The following is a 22,450-nucleotide window of genomic DNA, read 5'->3' as shown; positions in this document are numbered from 1 at the left end:
CGTAGAGGGATGAGGAGACAGCCATAAGCAAACTATTTGTTTTCAATAAAAAGGAGACGTGGGGGTGATTTTAGGACTTTTCTAAGTGAAAATATGGCAGTAGAAAACTGAAAAGGAAAAAAAGGTGCAGTACATTTTTATATGATATTTAGATTTTGGTATTCTGTCGTTTTGAGAATGCAATTACTATGCCTACAGTCTTAAAATAGCCTACCATTTTTTCCATGCTACTTTTTGGATATAATCATCCCTATAGAGACACAGGCAGCCTAAAAACAGAAGTTCCAATTTTATCAACATAAGCCTCGTAGGAAGCGCATTGTTATCAGAGTCTTCAAATCCATGTAAATGTAAAAAAGATTTATTGTGCGAATGTGTCAATCATTCACACATGTACAACAAATCTTCATTGCACTTTAAGTTAGAGGTTTATTTACTAGGATTGTCAACACCATCTAGTAGCAATAATGTGGTATTTTTTCTTTTTGAGTTATTTTAAGAATACCACCTCATTATTGCCACTAGATGGTGAGAATAATATTAGGGGGAAAAAAAAGTATGAAAATTATGGTGAAGATTTGTTGCCCTTCTGGAATTGATAGACATTTTCGCAAAGCTCCCAAAAAAAAACATAGACTTGTATTGTGAGAAAGAACAGTACCACACCACCTTTGTTTAGCACTGCAAAGCAGAAAGCAGGGCCTCTGTATGTATGTATAGATCAAAATCAAATTGCAGTATATAGAAAGTCTTGAAAACAATATTAAAAAAATATTGGTTTAATGTTTTATAGTATAAATTGTCTACATATTGTATTCATATAGGTAACTATATACTTGTATTATTTATGGTAATTACATTTAAGTGTATTTATAAGTGTCACATTATATGTGCGAGTGTGCTGATATGTACAAGTCCTGGCGAATACTCTTTAGCTCCTCTCAAGGAAGTCTTGTGAGACTAAAATGTTGAAAAACAGGTTTACTAATTAAAATTTCCCTCCCACTTTAAGGAGCCTGCATAGGAGTTTGCTCAGCTTTGCTTGGCAGACAGCACTACTGGCCTCGCCCTGAGAGGAGGCAGGTAAAGGTGATAGTAACAACGTAGTTGTACCTTTAATCTTCCTCATTTGCTCTGCTTTTGCATGAGTGTCATATCTGACGTATCACAAGACTGTTAACGTTTTTCAGTATTTTATTTTATACCTAAACTGGAATGTCTGAAGATCAGGACTGGAACAAGAAATCTGTCAGGATATTGACAAAAAAGGACGGAAATACAAAATGTGCAGACTGCGGAGAGCCAGGTGAGAACACACTGAAGAGGAAGTGAGGCTGGCAAATGTAGTTTAGTTAAGTACCATCACACTATAAACTATAATATCACCAAGATGGGCACAGTTTCCCAGTACATTATATAAACCTACAGATTGGGTACATTTTTTCTGTAGATTTGTTTTTTCACAGATTGTGCACATACTAGCACTTACCAGAGCACTTACTAGAGCTTGCAGCAAAGGAAGGTAATTGTTGCAATAAATAATATTAAGTTAAGAAAGCCATACTACTCAAAGAGATTGTATGTATATTCACTCCTCTGCCTAAGGTGAGAAACATGAAATAACACCAGTCAGCTTGTAAGTATAGGTGTGAGTGTTATGCATCTGACTGTCTTGCCAAAATGTTTACATGCTGTGCAACTCCTTAATGCTCATGTGTCTTCTGTTGCTTTAGGCACAGTAATGTGTTTAGGAATTTAGGCAAAATATTAATTGGGTACCTAACAATCTGGCTGTTTTGCATCCCTTAAGGGTCTGAGGTGGTCAACCGGTACATACAATATACATCGGTTGCAAGTTTATAGGAAGCCACTATTGCTCAACATCCTGTTCAGCTAGTAGGGAACCTTTGTATATGAAACCAAATTTTTCCTTAATGTTGAGTGTTATATCTACTACATTCGATACTAAGGTTAGGCATTGGCTTCGGGTTATGTTTATGGTCAGTTATCAGTTGACATGTATTTGGTGAGTACATTATCAAGTTGTAGAAACCTTGGTTACTATAATTCATTTGTTTTCTTTTTAGACCCACAGTGGGCATCCAGTACACTGGGCGTCTTCTTGTGTGTGACTTGTTGTGGTATACACAGAAATCTTTCAGACATCAGTAAAGTGAAATCACTGAGTATGGCCAAGTGGGAGGAGGACCAAATAGAGGTAACATGCCCTTTATTTCTTTTGTCTGGGCCATGTCAGAAAATACACAAATACACAAACAATTGCATTATTTAAAGATACTTTTCCATTGTTTTTTAGTTCTTTAGTAGAATTAAGTCAGCATTTAATTGAATTTTAATTATAGCGATGAGTCTAATTAACCATCATTATGATCCATTAAAAAAAAGTTTTATTTTCAGCCAGTATTTACGTATTGATAACAAATTATTAAATGTATTTGTAGATTCAACTAGCATGCATAACTCAATCTATCTTTATATCAACCTCCTGTAATCCACTAGACATAAATACTCCAAGACAGGGACAGGGAGATTTGGCATCCTGAGCCAACCAGGTTTTTATACTTGTAAACTTATCCTTTAAATGTGTGTCTTTGAAATAAGAATATTTAAAAGAGAGTTTTATAATTTACTGACATAGTGTCAATATAAGACTTATTGAACCATTTGTTTAAGTAACTGCTTTTCTGTTGATTTTTATACAGACATACAGTAGGTGCAACAAGCATTTTCATTATAAGTTAGGTGGTAGTGTTATTTTTTTTTTAAATGTGATTTTCTTTTTTGTGGAACTACATGGTTGTGACGTAATGCTGTCTCGCTGAGTTTCTGTTGTTCCCCAATAAAACAAGAATGGCATAACCATGTGTCCAGCAACAGAGAAAGTTCGAAGAACCACAGGTATTTGCCTGAGCACAGACTGTAAATATATATACGTGGAAAACTGCAAGAAAAAAAATAAGGGAGGCCCTACAGAAAGTACATGAGAGAACAAATCTTAGCAATAAATGGCACTTGTTTACTTTGAATTTAAATAGTTTGTTTGGGGCAACTTGGATCAAATTAAAGTGGAGTTCCACCCAAAAGTGGCTACAGGCTGCCAATGCTACTCCTCCTCTCCCCCTAGGCGGCCTCTCCCCTCTGCAATCTTCTGGGACATGTCACAGGTCCCAGAAGATTGCCTGTCAACTCGGAGAGCGCAGCACGACTCATGCATGAGCAGTGTGAGCCAGGCCGCGAAGCCACAAGCTGTCACAGCCAGGTGCCCACAGTTTCAATGGAGGTGCTGTGGAGAGGAAGGGGAGAGGAGTGAGGCTCCATGCGGCCGCATCACATGACCGTGGGACAGGTGAGTGGCTGTTGGTTGGACTTGATGGACTTTTTTCAACCTCGCCTTCTATGTAACTATGTAAAAAAGAACCTTTGGTATTGGCACTTGCAAGCACTTTCCTCTTGCCACCTTTGATCAGTCACATGGTCTTGCTACATGGAGTTATGCAATTCTGGCATCTCGCAATAATTAATCAGAGTCCCAGGCTAACATTTGTAAATAATCATTTGCATACTATTGTAAACATAGAAACAATTGTATACCTACAGTATATGCACCTATTTCCAGCTCTTTGTGACCAACCATTTAGTGCTTATATGGCTATACTATATATATATTGTGACATTGGGGTGATTAGCTCAATTGGTAGATGCACTTTTTTAGTCCACATCAGTCAGGCGTGTATGGTTAAGGGCCTGGTAGCCCACGTTTATTAGAAGAAAACAAAATATTAGTCCATCCAGTAATCCCACGCAGGGGTCCAAGCTTAAATTAAATACAGCAAAATCAGAACGAAAATGCTAGCCCACCTGGCTACTCTTCAGCAGTACTGCTGCTATAGGTACTTGCCCCGTCCAACAAACTGCTTGGACGCACACAGCTTCCAACCCTTCGACACACAGCACACGGCTCCTTGGACGCACATAGCTTCAAGTCCTTCACACAGCTTTGGACATGCACAGCTTCAAGCAGCAAGCTGCTCACACACCACCATCCTACACAAATCCCCTTGTTATATGGGCTGTGTGCAGCTGGGCACACACCCTGCTCGCTAGCCTCAAGACCCGGACACAGGGTTGGAGATCCCATCCCACCCATAACTCTCAGGGATCTCCAAACTACAGAATCCCATCTGGAGCTAGCAAAACCTGGAGAAAACTGACAGAGCAGTTTTCTCCATTTAAACTCTACACTCTGTAGTCCTGCAGTCTGCAGATATGCAAACTCTGTGTCTCCTTTACCTCTAATTTCATAGGGACAGAGCCTCGCTCTGTCACATATCCCCCCCCTTTGTTTCGATCCGGAGGGAGGAACACCAGCACCCATCATGATGGTTGGGACACCTCTGTGCTGGCTGTCAGCCACGTAGGCCCAACCCTTTTTCCGGGAACATTCCCCCCTGGATCTTAACAGGTTCCTATATTGTCTTATACTCAGCCTTCCTCTTCTTTTGGGGTCCCTGGGCTTATTCACTTTTCTTGGGGGAACTCTGCCTTCCTTGAGCCCTCCTTTCAATTTACAAATACCCATTTTACCCTTCACCATCGGTATTTCAGGTTCAAAACTGTTTTTCTTGGTACCCACTGCAACCAAATCATTGTTTACAGAACGAACTCTTAACAGATCACAGCTTTCCATATTATCAGTGCTTTCCAATTCAGTGTTTGTTAGAAGAAGACCTGAGGAGGGACTACGTCCGACGGGACCATAGCACAGCTCCACCTCACCCGTTGTCCAACACTCCATGGGTACCTGTTCTAACAAACTACCCTGACCTAAGCATAAACCATTTTTTCCAGGTGTACATATTACATTGTTATGGCAACCAATATTAATACTTTCTCCCACAGTGTCTCCGGGCACCTTAACTTGTACCTCTGGGCCAGTGACAGAAAGCATCTCTGCTACTGCTGAGTCCATTCTGGGCCGTTCCTTCTCATGAGGCCTAGCGGGTAAGGCAGCATCTGCGCCCTCTACTGACAACTGCTCCGCCGCACCTCGGACCACACCAGCAGAGATGTTTCTAGTCATCGCATCAGATGGAGAGACCTCTGATATCTCAAGCAGTTCTCTCGCATGCCTTCCATACCAATCAATAACTAGAAGTACGCTCACAGAGAATCTGGAGATCCTGTGCCAAATGGGTAACCATTGGTCCCACCAATTCCACTGTTGGTCAAGGTTTCCCAGCACTGCCTGTACCACCTGGCTCCACCCATTGGTGCTACGCAGCACCACCTGGTCCAACTGTGGTGGAGATACCCAAGTATACAGCAAGTTCATTTTTACCAACTCTAGCATTTCCAGTAAGGTTTCGGTCATCTCTAAACATCCCATGTCTAAACACCAGAACTTTCTAGGGTCTTTTACCCTGTCCAAGACATGGAGGGGCTCAGCGACTGCAGGTTGAGAGGGTGAGACATTTGAAGAGACCTCATCCTCCTTGGAGGTACTCATCATCACGGCCTGTTTCTCCCCTGGAGAGCTGTCAGACACATGTCTCACACTTATCCCTTCTGCACCAGTGTTGGTGAGCCTCTGCAGGTCGTTACAAGTCACACTATCACTTTGATACTCAATATCATTTAGCTGTGGGGCTGTGGACAACACATCTGCGATGCCAGTGCCCTGAACTGTTTCTTCAGAGTGGAGGGCAGCAACCTTTGCAGGGACCAAGACGCCCTCAACCACCGGCGGCTCTGCGATCCCCCTGTCTGGCATAGCGGTTGTGTCCACACCCTTGTTATTTAAGCTAGCCTTACCCAGCATGGCTAGCAATTGTTTGGCCCAGCTGTCCCAGTCCATTGTGGTTCCACCATGGGTGTTCCACAGTGTTGCATCACCTGCTGTAGAAAGCCGCACAGAAACCTGGGATTCATTAGCTTTAACTGCACATTCGTCATTTCTATATACATCATTTTGTAACACCACACTTTTATCAACGTTGCATTGGGGTGATGCTTCGTCACCTAAAGCTTGGTGCAGCACACCATTTTGAACACCTTTTTCTGGTGGCACTACAGACACATTCAGCTTTGTACCCTCAACTTTTGCAGGCTGAATTAACCCCTTGCCCACTGGGCTACACGTAGGGTTGTGGGGCTGCGCCCACACGCTCTCACTGTGTGAATTAGTCCCCCCTTGTTCCACCAGCATAGCACCAGAGCCATCCTGGACAGCCTCTGACTCCAACACATGGAGACCCCATGAGACTTCCATGGACAATCCTGTGCATCTGCCTGTCATGGGAGATCTCCTACTCTCATCACTGGTAGTGAACACATTACCAACCTCACTCTCAGATATGACATTACAAGAAATACATGTTACAATGTCATTACACTCATCACGTTTACCAATAGTATCACTTTTGTTAGTACGATCATTAGCATTCTCATTATGTGTAGACATAGCTACTGCTTTTGTGGGTTGTCTATGAGCCACCATAACCTCTGAGCAACTCTTCACAGCACCCGCTCTCTGTAAAGGGGCACTCTTGCCTATTTGGGCAGCTCCATAGCTGACCTGGGAAACTCTCTGCTCCAACACTGCAAGCTCCTTGGAAGTTTCCCTGGGCAACCCTGCAGCAGCTGTCACTAGGGAACATGGTACCAGCACTGTTTTGGTCACCCCTAGCTCAATTTTCCCAGCCATCTGCTGGATCATAGCAGGCACATGCAGAGTCCCCATGTCCTTTTTAGTCTTTAGCCCTGCGTCTAGTTGGGCTTTACGCCGCGCCTCCCCACTGCTCTGGGTAGCACAATGCAGAAAGTCTATGTCCATTTGTACTGCGGATCTCCCCACTGGACATACTCCCACTTCACTGGGTTCAGCATCATAAACTGAAACAGTCTTACCAGTTCCTGCAGCTGATGTCATAGCCTTCACTTGAGTGCGTTGTCTCACTGGTGTGGTGTCTCCTTAGGCTGACTCCCCCATGTGGCCATGGAGGAAAACTGCAGCCTTTCTGGACCCACTGACGCCCCCTGTAGGCAACACAAGATCCTTGTTGATAGGGGTAACTGCAGACTTGCACTCCAAAGCTGGTTGGCTATAACTCATGTAGGATTCAGGCTGATGTACTCTCCTTTCGGGACTGACCCCTTTGCCTAAGCGGCCATGACAGAAAACTTTACGTTTCTCTGGATTTCCAAATCCTAGGTCTTCCGGCGACACTTCTCCCGTCCTGGAGCATTGCTGGCGGCCCGTGATACGATGGAACTCTCCTCTAAGAAGGATTTCCTCTTTAAACTTGCTGTAGTCATCCTGGTCCCCATCCATCAAATGGTAAACCGACCGGAACTCTATCCGCAATAAGGTTTGCAGCAGTTTTGGCCACGGTCCCTAGGCCATTTTCTCTTTACAGCAACTTTTTCAAATCTTACAAGGAAGTCTCCCACCTCCTCTGTAGGCAGCATGGGTTGCACATAGTCAGAGGCCAAGATCTCAGCCCCTTGCAGTGCACCCGACTCTTTGCGATTCCGCTTGAACCATTCATTCGCTGTCTCACATGTCACTGGCCCCTTTTTACTGGTCCTACAAGGTGGAGACATCTTCTCAGGCCATGCTGAGCTCACTTCTTGGCATCTCCTCCATGACTGGCTCTCACTCGTTGCCATTGGATACCACTTCTGAGGACACAGCTGATCACAATCATTAGTAGATGAGCTCCAGAATTCATCAACCTCCCATCCAGCTTGGTTATTCCACAAACATTCCTGTGACAAGGGGCAATGGGCAACAGCATGTCCCCACTCACTACAACTAATGCAGCGCAGAGGCCTCCTTGCGTCATGCTGTGGCACCTTTGGGCTCAGGCTGCCAGGAACAACATCCTCTTTCACTTCTCCTTTAACTCGGGGTGACATGATCAATTTACCCCAGATCACAGCGATGTCAGACTCAGACAAATTCTCTGGTGTGGCTGGGGCATGTGGTGAAATACCCTCTAGCCACAATAGCCGCTCCCTGGCTTTAGCAAGGATTGCTTCCTTTTTTTGCTTTGACCGTCCCATCCTTGCAATCACATGCACACAGCAGCTTGTAACAGTTCTCAGCAGAGAAAGAAAAAAAATAAAAATAAAAATCTGATGTTTGATTCTTCCTTCACAGGTACACAACCCGCATGCAACACAGTCCATCAAATAAACGTATACGCAATGCTGTTCGCCTGGCTGCCACACACAGCTAGCAGTAGTTCCTGATGCGACTCACCATGGAGCAAGGACCCGGATTCCACCGTCTACATGCCCGCATTCGAGCACCACTTGTGACATTGGGGTGATTAGCTCAATTGGTAGATGCACTTTTTTAGTCCACATCAGTCAGGCGTGTATGGTTAAGGGCCTGGTAGCCCATGTTTATTAGAAGAAAACAAAATATTAGTCCATCCAGTAATCCCACGCAGGGGTCCAAGCTTAAATTAAATACAGCAAAATCAGAACGAAAATGCTAGCCCACCTGGCTACTCTTCAGCAGTACTGCTGCTATAGGTACTTGCCCCGTCCAACAAACTGCTTGGACGCACACAGCTTCCAACCCTTCGACACACAGCACACGGCTCCTTGGACGCACACAGCTTCAAGTCCTTCACACAGCTTTGGACATGCACAGCTTCAAGCAGCAAGCTGCTCACACACCACCATCCTACACAAATCCCCTCGTTATATGGGCTGTGTGCAGCTGGGCACACACCCTGCTCGCTAGCCTCAAGACCCGGACACAGGGTTGGAGATCCCGTCCCACCCATAACTCTCAGGGATCTCCAAACTACAGAATCCCATCTGGAGCTAGCAAAACCTGGAGAAAACTGACAGAGCAGTTTTCTCCATTTAAACTCTACACTCTGTAGTCCTGCAGTCCGCAGATATGCAAACTCTGTGTCTCCTTTACCTCTAATTTCATAGGGACAGAGCCTCGCTCTGTCACAATATATATATATATATATATATATATATATATATATATATATATATATATATATATATAATTCAGCCTCCACAAAAATATTGCAAAATTTCTAAGCTGTCAGATATACAGGTTGGAAAGGCAAACAACCTTTGTCGTGATACAATTTGAAAAGATTTTGTGGAAAATGAAGGCTGTGATGTTTATTACTTTTGCACAAAATTAAAAATAATTAGTCATGGAAGATCAGGTAAATTGTTGCCAAAGCTGATTTCATCTATAAAGTGTCTTTTGAGGACAGAGTTTTACAGTGAAAAATTCTTATGTTTTCCTTTCAAGGAAATTTAGAGTGTAAAAAATAAGAATTTTCCCCAGTATTGGAATGTGACATCAAATGTGACAAGCTAATGTTGTTTTACATTATGATGTTATGAGGAAGTGCTTCAACAACTCTTTCTGATCTATATCCCTTTCATGCCTAAGACTATTTGTTGCTTACAAGTTAAACTCTGTATTTTTTACTAGAAAATTACCCAAACATTATATATATATTTTGTTTAGAAGAGAATCTAGACAATAAAATGGCAATCGTTACAATATTTTACGTCACACTGCATTTGCGCAGTGGTCTTTTAAACGCAATTTTTTGGGAAAAAAGACACATTCATGAATTTAAAAAAACTAAACAGTAAAGTTAGCCCAATTTTTTTGTATAATGTAAAAGCTGATGTTACGCCAAGTAAATAGATACCTAACATATCATGCTTTGAAATTACGCACACTCGTGGAATGGCAACAAACTACAGTACCTAAAAATCTCCATAGGCAGCGCTTTAAAAAAAATAACGGTTACCAGGTTAGAGTTACAGAGGAGTTCTAGTGCTAGAATTATTGCTCTCACTCTGATGATCACGGTGATACCTCACACTTGTGATTTGAACACCGTTTACATATGCAGGTACGACTAATGTGTGTGTTTTCTTTGCTGCGCAAGCTCGCAGGGACAGGGGCACTTTAAAAATATTATCTTTTTTTATTATTTATTTTTATTGTTTTACATTGTCACTTTAAAAAAAAAATGTGATCACTTTTATTGCTGTCGCAAGGAATGTAAAACATTATTTGTGACAGTAATAGGTGGGGACAGGTACTCTAAAAGACTCCAAATCCCTCCTTTGCACTTCAAAGTATTCAAATTGCCAAAAACAGTGATTCTGAATACTGTCATTTTTTCTTTAAACTGCACCATTGGTAGCCGAGTAAACCGGAAGTGACGTTATGATGTTGCTTCCGTGTTTACGTATAGAAGACTGGTACCAAGCCACTTTCGGCTTCCTTCCAGTCTCACTGTAGCCGGCAGAAGTGCTGGATTGTGGCTTGGTTCTCCTGGTAGGACGGGAGGACCGGGAAGAGCAGCAGAAGGCGGCGGGAGGGGGGGATGTCCCATCTCACTCCTTTGGGATAACAGCCGAGCGGCTTTTAGCCACATCAGTTGTTATCCCTAAAGAGCAGACCGCCTGCTCTAAAAAACAACACCAGGATGATGCCTGCAGCTGCAGACATCATACCGGTATAACCCCTTAAAGCCGAGGCCGCATATGTGCGTACGGTCGGCGCTAAGGGGATATATGACTAGACATGGTTAGCTGGTTATAGTATGTGAAGAGTGTCTGGCTTCTTTGATTATGTTTGAGATAATATATCTTTTCAACATTGATGTTTAAGTTTTGGACTTGTGGTTTTAAATGAAGATTAAATAAAGTTTTGTATATTAGACGATATACTAGGTCAACTCTCCAAAAACCTGTTTTCATCTTTTTCTCTTTACAAGTCACATTTAAAGAGAGGGTTAGCGTTAGCACCTGGTAAGAGAGATTTGTTTGTTACCTATATACTGGATTTGCGTTGGTCTTTTTGACAATTTCCCTACTTAAAGCGGAGGTCCGCTCACCGCTGCAAAAATTAAAAGCCAGCAGCTGCACATACTGCAGCTGTTGACTTTTAATACTCGGACACTTACCTGTCCTGGAGTCCAGCGATGTTGGCACTGCAGCTGATGTTTCCCATTAGACATGTGTAAAAGGAAAAAATTTGTTTAGTTTAGTTTAGTTTTAATTCATTAATTAATTAATTTAGTTTAGTTATATTGGTTAAATTCATTTTCGGATTTCGTTTAATTTTCTACCAAATTCAAAAAATCGGTCGCATTTGAAAATATTTCAACCAAATTCGAAATTGTTTCAACATGATTCGAAATTATTTCAACCGGGTTCGAAAATAAATTTGGGGCCACGTATCTCTGGGTCACTTGGTGCTAGAAACCCCAAATTTGTAGATGTTGTAGTGCTAGTTCTATTGTGTTTGCATACCAAATTTGGGGTTTCTAGCTACAAGTGACTCCGAGATATGTGGCCCCAAAGTCGGGTTGCAAAATGCCATTCTCTGCTGCAGAAAAATGCTTGACATTTTGTGACCAGAATTTGGGTCCACGTATCTTGGGGGCCACTTGTAGCTAGAAACCCCAAATTTGGTATGCAAACATAGTAGAACTAGCACTACAACATCTCCAAATTTGGGGTTTCTAGCACTAAGTGACCCCGAGGTACGGGGCCCCAAATTCAGGTCGCAAAATGTCAAGCACTTTTCTGCAGCAGAGAATGACATTTTGTGACCCAACTTTGGGGCCACGTTTCTCGGGGTCACTTGGTGCTAGAAACCCCAAGTTTGTAATGTTGTAGTGCTAGTTCTACTATGTTTGCATACCAAATTTGGGGTTTCTAGCTATAAGTGGCCCCGAGATATGTGCCCCCAAATTCGGGTCGCAAAATGTCATTCTCTGCTGCAGAAAAGTACTTGGCATATTGCCCATATCTCGGGTCACTTGGTGCTAGGAACCCCAGAACTTGTGGCAGGTGACGTGGCTAATGGACAATCCACAACTTGGTCACATGGCAGGTCACGTGGCACTCATGGCAGGTCATGTGGCACTCGTGGCAGGTGTCGTGGCAAGTGGACCATACACAACTTGTGGCAGGTGACGTGGCAAGTGGACAATGACATACAGCATATGTACTTGCCTTGCGATCGACATCCGTGACTTCTTCAATCAGGCATGCTGACAACTTCATTGATGCGATAAATATAAATGAAATAAGATGTGTGTTTTTTTGCACTGGTACACTGCAAGTATGAGAAGTTGATGTGACAGATTAGAACAGAATAGAAAAAAAAAATATTTAATAGAATAAAATAGAAAGAATATACAACCATCTTCTGAAATTTGAATTTCGAATAGAATAAATTAGAATTTCGAATAGTATGAATTAAAATGTTTAAATTAATAAATGTTAAATTTGGATAGAAAAGATTATAATAAAATAGAAAATAGACTAGAAAAATTTATAAATGTTAAATTTGGATAGAAAAGATTATAATAAAATAGAAAATAGACTAGAAAAATGATAGAACAAAATAGAATATATTATATGTTATTCTGTTCTGTTGTTTTTCTAGTCTTTTCTTTTATATTCTATTAAAATCTTTTCTAATTCCCACCGGACCGCCTTACGCAGCTAGTTAGAAACTTTGACTTTGTTTGGGCACCTAAAGAAATCTCTTATCTTGGAATCAAACTAACACCTGACATCAAGGACCTTTTTAATGCAAATTATCCCCCTATGCTAACCAACTGCAGAAGAGATCTTGATCAGTGGTTGAGATGTGGCCTGTCCTGGCTGGGTAGGGTACATGCTGTAAAAATTTCCCTCCTTCCCCGTTCACTGTACTTATTTCGGTCCCTTCCCATCCCTGTCCGAAAGCAGTTCCTCAGCAAATTACAATCTGAGATCATACGCTTTGTCTGGGGGAAAAAGGGTTACAGATGCCCATCAAGAATTCTGCTTCGCTTGAAATCCCAAGAAGGGTTGGGTCTCCCGGATCTTTGGAGCTATTATCTGGCAGCACAATTGACACAAATTTCTCTAATCTTCTCCAAGGGCCCAAAACCTGATTGTCTTTCAATGGAAAGGAAGGCTGTCCCCCTTAACACGATTGACTTCCTTCTATGGTGTGATCCGAAAGTGCGACCGGCCATTATGTCACCCACCCTATCCCACTCCGTAGCGCTTTGCTCGAAGGTATTCACACGTAACACTTTGACCTCCCCCTTGAAACCGCTGGCCCACCTATTTCACAATGCAAACTTCCCCCCGGGTTTTAATATACAGGCTTTCAAATGGTGGACTGACAAGGGGCTTTACTGCATAGGCCACTTCCTTTCTCCTGTGGGTCCCCTGTCCCTTTCCCACTGTAGGAAGAAACTGGAAATGCCAGATACAGAATTATTCAGATTCTCCCAAATATCTAATTTTTTAAAATCCATTTGGTCAGATCAACAGACACCCCCCTCCATCACCCCTTACGAACACTGGTGTGTTAACACTTCAGACCAGAAAGGCGGCATCTCTTTGATTCACACAGCCCTCATGACAAATGTGGAAAAGCCGACTTATGCTCGGGCCTGGGAGGAAGACACGGGCAGTTCATGGTCCCTGACCGAGTGGTTCCAGACTTCTACACGTTCCTTCAAAGGTATTTGTAATATTTCATTAATAGAAGCCAGCTTAAAAATATTATTCCATTGGTACTATGTCCCCTCTAGATTGGCACGGATCTACCCAGGTACTTCACCCCTATGCTATAGGGGCTGTGAGCTGGAGGGTACAATGATGCATATTTGGTGGACCTGTCTTCGCATCCGCCCATTTTGGCAGAAAATTTTTCACACTATTAGCGTATTAACCAATACCACTGCCCATCCCAACCCCAATGTGGCTCTCCTTAACCAATACATCCCCAAACATCAACAGAAACTAGCTTTCTTTATCTTACTGGGAGAAAAAACCATGATAGCGAAAGCCTGGAAGAAGCCTACGGTCTCATTCCAGTGTTGTAGGAGGAAAATCTCTTGGATTATGTCTCAGGAACACCTAGTGGCTAAATTGCATGATAAGGTGGAGAGCTTTTATGCCACCTGGGATCCCTGGGCAACTTATTGCAACTTATCCCTTAGACCAGGAATGAAGATTTGATTCTGGATCCACAAGTCCTACCCTCTCTGGCACTATCCTCCTTTTCACCTCTTTCCTTTCACACGTTTTCGTCTTTCTTCTCTTGAGACGTTCTTGTCCCTCCCTCTCTACTCTTTCTACAAAAACCTGTAACGACACCCACACACACTATGTGGTAAGTGGTGGGTTGAGGGGTTACATTCCAACCTATGACCTCTCTGTATTAGTTTTATATATTGTTTACCTCTGCCTCAGGCGCCTGGGAAACCCGCTGTTCGGAGAGGCTTTTCCAGAAGAGGGCAGCCCTGGCTGATGGGTCGGGGGTGGTCCTTGGGATTTCTGGGCTCTCACACAGTTAGCTCCCATTGGGGTGGGGGAGCCTGGACTCTCGGGGGTCACCCTGTGGCCTTATACTAGGTCCCCCTCTTCATTTACTCTTGAATTTTTTATACTTCTGGTTTTCTGGGTCGGGTTGCTCTGGGCTGGACGGGGTCCACCCGACAGACCAGACCACAATGTGAGTGTTTATTAATACATTTTGTTATCCACAGTGATTGTCTGGATCACTGTGATCTTTATGATTAACTAGCACTATCTGCTCCTGTATGGATGTACTATCGTACCGGTTAACTTTTTGTTATATGATTCATCATTATATTTGATGCATTGTTCTTCTGTATAACTTCGAAAATTCAATAAAAATATTCTTAAATATAAAATCTTTTCTATTAAAATCGAAATCATTATATACTAAATTTGAATTTCGGAAGATGGTTTTATATATATATATATATATATATATATATATATATATACACATACATATACATTTCTTTCCGACATTCGAATTTTGTATAGAATGAATTCGAATTCAAATAGAAAAGATTAGAATAGTAATAGAGAATAGACTAGAAAAACAATAGAACAGAATAGAATATGTTATATTTTATTCTATTCTTTTCTATTGTTTTTCTAGTCTATTTTTTATATTCTATTAAAATCTAAATCATTATATACTAAATGTGAATTTCGGAAGATGGTTATATATATATATATATATATATATATATATATATATATATATATATATATATATATATATATATATATATATATATATATATTTTTTTTATATTGTATTTTTTTTCCCGACATTTGAATGGAAATAGAGAATAGACTAGAACAGAATAGATTATACAGTGGTGTGAAAAAGTGTTTGCCCCCTTCCTCATTTCCTGTTCCTTTGCATGTTTGTCACACTTAAGTGTTTCGGAACATCAAACCAATTTAAACAATAGTCAAGGACAACACAAGTAAACACAAAATGCAATTTGTAAATGAAGGTGTTTATTATTAAAGGTGAAAAAAAATCCAAACCATCATGGCCCTGTGAGAAAAAGTGATTGCCCCCTAAACCTAATAACTGGTTGGGCCACCCTTAGCAGCAACAACTGCAACCAAGCTTTGCGATAACGTGCAATGAGGCTTTTACAGCGTCCTGGAGGAATTTTGGCCCACTCATCTTTGCAGAATTGTCCTAATTCAGTTACATTAGAGGGTTTTCGAGCATGAACGGCCTTTTTAAGGTCATACCACAACATCTCAATAGGATTCAGGTCAGGACTTTGGCTAGGCCACTCCAAAGTCTTCATTTTGTTTTTCTTCAGCCATTCGGTGGTGGACTTGCTGGTGTGTTTAGGATCATTGTCCTGCTGCAGAACCCAAGTTCGTTTCAGCTTGAGTACACGAACAGATGGTCGGACATTCTCCTTCAGGATCTCTTGGTAGACAGCAGAATTCATAGTTCCTTTTATCAAGTCTTCCAGGTCCTGAAGCAGCAAAACAGCCCCAGACCATCACACTACCACCACCATATTTTACTGTTGGTATAATGTTCTTTTTATGAAATGCAGTGTTCCTTCTACGCCAGATATACTTGGACACACACCTTCCAAAGAGTTCCACTTTTGTCTCATCGGTCCACAGAATGTTGTCCCAAAAGTCTTGGGGATCATCAAGATGTGTTGTGGAGAAATTGAGACGAGCTTTGATGTTCTTTTTGCTCAGCAGTGGTTTTCTCCTTGGAATTCTGCCATGCAGGCCATTTTTGCCCAGTCTTTTCCTGATGGTGGAGGCATGAACGCTGACCTTAACTGAGGCAAGTGAGGCCTGCAGTTCCTTGGACGTTGTTGTGGGATCTTTTGTGACCTCTTGGATGAGTCGTCGCTGCGCTCTTGGGGTAATTTTGGGCGGCCAGCCACTCCTGGGAAGGTTCACCACTGTTCCATGTCTTCGCCATTTGTGGATAATGGCTCTCACTGTGGTTCGCTGGATTCCCAAAGCTTTGGAAATGGCTTTATAACCCTTTCCAGACTGATAGATCTCAATTACTTTCTTTCTCAATTGTTCCTGAATTTCTTTGGGTCTCGGCATGATGTGTAGCTTTTAAGGATCTTCTGGTGGACCTTACTGTGTCAAGCAGCTCCTATTTAAGTGATGCCTTGATTGTGAACAGGTGTGGCAATAATCAGGCCTGGGTGTGGCTAGAGAAATTGAACTCAGGTGTGGACAACCACAGTTATAGTATGTTTTAACAAGGGGGGCAATCACTTTTTCACACAGGGCCATGATGGTTTGGATTTTTTTTCACCTTTAATAATAAACACCTTCATTTACAAATTGCATTTTGTGTTTACTTGTGTGGTCCTTGACTATTGTTTAAATTGGTTTGATGTTCCGAAACACTTAAGTGTGACAAACATGCAGAGGAAGGGGGCAAACACTTTTTCACACCACTGTAGATACTATCTGTTTCATTTTTTTTTTTTTTTTGCAGATTACCATTTGTTTCCATAAGATCTCCTGCCGACTATTAGCATCTATTTCATTTTTTTTTGCAGATCTCCTGCAGACTATTAGTATCTATTTAGTTTTCTCACCAGATCTCCTGCAGACTATTAGCATCTCTTTATTTTTTTAGCTTTTAGCATTTCACTTGCTTGACTGTTAGAATCAATTTCATTTTTTTTGCAGATTACTATTTATTTCCATCAGATCACCTGCAGTATATTAACAGCTATTTCATTTTTTTGCAGATCTCCTGCAGACTATTAGCATCTACTTCATTTTTCGTTCATTTTTCTTTTTTTGCATTAGAGCAGCCATTTCATTTAGTTCAGCAGATCTCCTGCAGACTATTAGTATCGATTTAATTTTCTCATCAGATCTGCAGACTATAAGCATCTATTTATTTATTTATTTTTTTGCTGGTCTCCTGCAAACTATTAGCACCCATTTCCCTGTGTATAGAGATATAAGCGGTAATGATGTTTCTCTTGTTGTCTCTTCCTCAAACTGTTCCTCCATTCATAAATGAAATAGATGCTAATAGTCTGCAGGAGATCTGCTGAAATTAAGGAAATTGCTGCTCTAATGCAAAAAAAGAAAAGAAAAATGAAATAGATGCTAATAGTCTGCAGGAGATCTGCAAAAAAATTAAATAGATGTTAATATACTGCAGGAGATCTGATGGAAATAAATAGTAATCTGTAAAAAAAAATCATGAAATTGATTCTAACAGTCTGCAGGAGATCTGCAAAAAAAGAAGTGAAATGGCTGTTAATAGTCTACAGGAGATCTGCTAAAAAAAGACATAGATTCTAATAGTCTGCAGGAGATCTGGTGAGAAAACTAAATAAATACTAATAGTCTGCAGGAGATCTGCAAAAAAAAAAAAACATGAAATAGATGCTAATAGTCTGCAGGAGATCTGGTGAGAAAACGAAATAGATACTAATAGTCTGCAGGAGATCTGCAAAAACAATGAAATAGATGCTAATAGTCTGCAGGAGATCTGGTGAGAAAACTAAATAGATACTAATAGTCTGCAGGAGAGCTGCAAAAAAATGAAATAGATGCCAATAGTCTGCAGGAGATCTTATGAAAATGAAATAGATAGTATCTATATTCTATTCTGTTATATTATTTTTCTAGTCTATTCTCTATTTCCATTCTAATCTTTTCTATTCAAATTCGAATTCATTCTATACAAAATTCGAATGTCGGAAAAAAAAAATCTATATATAACCATCTTCCGAAATTCACATTTAGTATATAATGATTTCGACTTTTTTCAAATTCGAATTCATTCTATACGAAATTCAAATGACGGAAATAAATATAAATATATATATATATATATATATATATATATATATATATATATATATATATATCCGAAATTCGAATGTAGTATATAATGATTTCAATTTTCATAGAAAAGATTTTAATAGAATTAGTAGTAGAAAATAGAAAAATAGAAAAATAATACTAGAAAAACAATAGAACAGAACAGAATAAAATATAATATATTCTATTCTGTTCTGTTCTATTGGTTTTCTAGTCTATTTTCTATTTTATTATAATTTTTTCTATCCAAATATAAAATTAATTAATTAAAAAATTTGAAATCATACTATTCGAAATTCAAATGTATTCTATTCGAAATTCGAATTTCAGAAGATGGTTGTATATTCTTTCTATTTTATTCTATTAAATTATATTTTTTTCTATTCTGTTCTAATCTTTTCTATTGAATTGAGTACTGTCCGTGATACTTTTTTTTATTTGCACTAACATACAATTTTTCAGGACAAGCTTTGTGGACACCTTCTTCAAGGTCCAAGCAGTACTGATTTACACATTTTTAAGCAGAATGTAAAAACAAAACAAAAACAAAAAAAACAAAAAAAAAACACCTCTGAGGGAAAGGAGAGAAAAAAAAACACATACAAATCAATGGCAATAAATATAACAGAGGAGTTAGTGGGATAAGACAGAGGGAGAGCTATGGAATGGAGGGGGGGGGGGGGGTGCTAGTCACAGAGGGGGTTGTAAAACTTTAGTATAATGGGTAAGGAAACCTACCTATATCTAAATTCAGGCCATTATTTTTTGTGTCAAAAAGAATTATCAATCTTAGTTCAAAGGTTTTCCTTTCCTGGATAGTTCTGAAATTCCCTTTAAGAACTAAAACATTGAGGTCTTCTATAGTGTGGTCCGGTTGTGAGAAGTGATGTCTTATAGATGTGCATAAACTGTCTTCTTTATGTTCCTTGATGGTAGGTCTGTGTAAATTCATCCTCGCTTGCAGTCCTGTTTCACCAACATAAGATCCTTTGCTGCACCTTTTGAATTGGATGAGGTACACAACATTACTGGAGGTACGGTTGTAAGATCCCATGATATTGAAGGTCCCGTTTGTGTGTGTGACACTTTTGGATAGATTGATCTGGTTGCATAGTTTGCAGCGCCTTTTATTGCAGGGTTTGCTTTCATTATTTGTGACTTCATAATCAGAGTGAAGTTTCCCGCTGATTAGTTTGTGTCTGAGGTTGGGTGGTTGTCTGAAAGCCAATAATGGGGGTTGTTGGAATATTCCTTTCAGAGTTTCATCCTCTGTTATAATGGGTTGTAAATCTTTGATTATCTTTTTGATCCCTTCTAGTGCTGGGTTGTATGTGGTGACTAGAGGTACTCGGTTATTTTTTTTTTTCTCTGTGTATTGGAGGAGATTAAGTACTCACATTAAGTACTATCTGCATTAGAAATTTTGGAAGATGGTTAGTTACTTACTTATATACATCTGTCACATCAACTTCTCATTTTGGGGCCCTGTACCTTGGGATCACTTGGTGCTAGAAACCCCAAATTGGAGATCTTGTAGAGCTATTTCTACTGTGTTTGCATAACAAATTTGGGGCTTCTAGCTATAAGTGGCCCCGAGATACGTGGCCCCAAAGTCGGGTCACAAAATGTAATTTTCTGCTGCAGAAAAGTACTTGGCATATTGCCCATATCTCGGGGTCACTTGGTGCTAGGAACCCCACAACTTGTGGCAGGTGATGTGGCAAGTGGACAATCCACAACTTGTGGCAGGTCACGTGGCACTCATGGCGGGTCACGTGACACTCATGGCAGGTCACGTGGCAGGTCAAGTGGCACCCGTGCCCGGTCACGTGGCACTCGTGGCCAGTCACGTGACACTCGTGGCAGGTGTCGTGGCAAGTGGACAATACACAACTTGTGGCAGGTGATGTGGCAAGTGGACAATACACAACTTGTGGCAGGTGACGTGGCACGTGGACAATCCACAACTTTGTCATGTGGCAGGTTACGTGGCACTTGTGGCCGATCACGTGGCACTCGTGGCAGGTGTCGTGGCACTTGTGGCAGGTGTCATGGCAAGTGGACAATACACCCCTTGTGGCAGGTGATGTGGCAAGTGGGCAGTCCACAACTTGGGGTTCGGGTGAGGCTTAGGGTTAGGGTTGGGGTTAGGGTTTCCCCTTGAAGAATAAGGCTTGGACTCAGTGATTGGAATAGAATAAAGTAATATTTTATGCTATTCTGTTCAATTGTTTTTCTAGTCTAGTCTCTTCTTTTCTATTCTAATTCATTCTATAGGAAATTCGAATTTCGGAAGATGGTTATAGATATATTTATATAGAGATGTGTGTATATATATATATATATATATATATATATATATATATATATATATATATATATATATATATATATATAACCATCTTCCGAAATTTAGTATAAAAATTTGGATCAAATTCGAAAAGAAAATATTAGATTATAAAAGAATAGACTAAGAATAGACTATAATAAAATATAATATATATTATTTTTGTTTCCATTTTTTTGAGTTATTTTCAAATATATTCTACAATTCGAATTTATACTATTCGAAATTAGAATTTCAGAAGAAGTTCATATTCTTCTATTGTATTTTATTACATTCTATTAAAGTCTATTGTGTTCTTTACTATTCTTTTATTTTCATTCTATTGTGTTATTATTTTATATTCTATTTTATTGTATTCTTTTTTTGAAATCGATTTATATTTTTTCGATTTTTATTCAAATTCGATTCGAATTGTTTTCAAATTCGATTAGACTAGAATTGTTTTTGAATTTGGTTCGAATTGTTTCCAAATTCAAATTTTTTTTCGAATTCGATTCGAAATTTCGTCCGCATTCGGTTGAATTCATTAGCATTGTAATTCGGTAATTCGGATGCATACAAATGTCCAGATAATGAAAATTCGTCCGAATTTCTAATTTGGAACAAAACGAAATGCACATGTCTAGTTTCCATCAGCTCTTGGGTGCATGCCCTCTCCATTGCGAATAAGGGAACCTGGCAGTGAAGCCTTACGGCTTCACGCCAGGAACCCTACTGCGCATGTGCGAGGCTCCGCTCCTCTCTCCTACTGGCCCGTGACAGGGAGAGGAGGAGGGAGCCCGGGCGGTGACGTCAATACCAGCCGCTGACGCTCCCAGAAGTAGGAACCCCCCACAAATACTCACCGAAACTCAATCTGGGTCCAGCATGGTGCATGTCTGCAGCATCCCCTCTCCCTGCTCTCAGAGGCTTGGTTGAGAGCAGCCAAAGCCATTGGCTCCTCCTACTATTAATCAAAGTGTGTGAGCAGAGGGCGGGAGGTGGGGCCAAGCTGGGCTGTGTGTCTGAATAGATGAAAACAGCCTGGCTCAGGATTGAGCACGCACAAATGCCCCCATGGGAAAGCAATTCCTATGGGGGCACTCGTGAGGGGGGGCAGAAGTGTTGGCGGGGGACCCAAGAAGGATTTGGGCTGCTCTGTTCAAAATTATTGCACAGAGCAGGTAAATATGACATGTTTGTTGTTTTAAAAACAAATCAAGCTGTGCAATCATTTTAAAGTTAACCTGTGCAAAGACTTTACACTTGGTTACATAGCAGGTGAGGTTGAAAAAGTCCATCAAGTCCAACCTATGTGTGTGATTATACGTCAGTATTACATTGTATATCCCTGTATGTTGCGGTCGCTTATCTAATAGTTTTTTAAACTACTGATGCGCGCCCCCCGCGCGCTGAAGCCACCGCCTGTGGAAGGGAATTCCACATCCTTGCCCCTCTTACAGTAAAGGACCCTCTATGCAGTTTAAGGCTAAACCTCTTTAATTCAAATTTTAATGCGTGGCCACATGTCTTATTAAACTCCCTTCCTATTGTGGGGTCACCAGTATGGTATTTGTATATTGAAATCATATCCCCTCTCAAGTGTCTCTACTCCAGAGAGAATAAGTTCAGTTCTCACAACCTTTCTTCATAACTAATATCCTCCAGACCATTTATTAGCTTTGTTTCTCTTCTCTGTACTCGCTCAATTTCCAGCACATCCTTCCTGAGGACTGGAGCCCAGAACTGGACAGCATAATCTAGGTGAGGTTGGACCAAAGTCTTGTAAAGTGGGAGAATAATCACTTTATCCCTGGAGTTTTATCCCTGGAGTTAATCCCCTTTTTAATGCATGCCAATATTCTGTTTGCTTTGTTAGCAGCAGCTTGG

At 40.7% G+C, this 22,450-nt stretch overlaps 1 protein-coding gene across 1 annotated transcript in view; it reads left to right on the top strand.

Moving 5' to 3' along the window:
* The first annotated feature begins 1,043 nt into the window (after window positions 1–1,043).
* The window catches only part of LOC143927887 (arf-GAP with dual PH domain-containing protein 1-like), a 77,434-nt gene continuing 56,027 nt past the window's right edge, over window positions 1,044–22,450 (top strand). The window contains exons 1-2 of the mRNA XM_077452331.1: window positions 1,044–1,306; window positions 2,088–2,218. Of these exons, the coding sequence (XP_077308457.1) occupies window positions 1,216–1,306; window positions 2,088–2,218 (222 nt within the window). The 5' untranslated portion in view covers window positions 1,044–1,215. The remainder of the gene's footprint in view (window positions 1,307–2,087; window positions 2,219–22,450) is intronic.

The sequence above is a fragment of the Lithobates pipiens genome, unplaced genomic scaffold (assembly GCF_037356315.1).
Source record: "Lithobates pipiens isolate NorthernLeopardFrog02 unplaced genomic scaffold, aLitPip1_a1.2 Scaffold_23, whole genome shotgun sequence".
Taxonomy (NCBI): Eukaryota; Metazoa; Chordata; class Amphibia; order Anura; family Ranidae; genus Lithobates; species Lithobates pipiens.
Note: the sequence above shows the minus strand (reverse complement) of the source record. Positions and strands in the feature narration are given on the sequence as shown.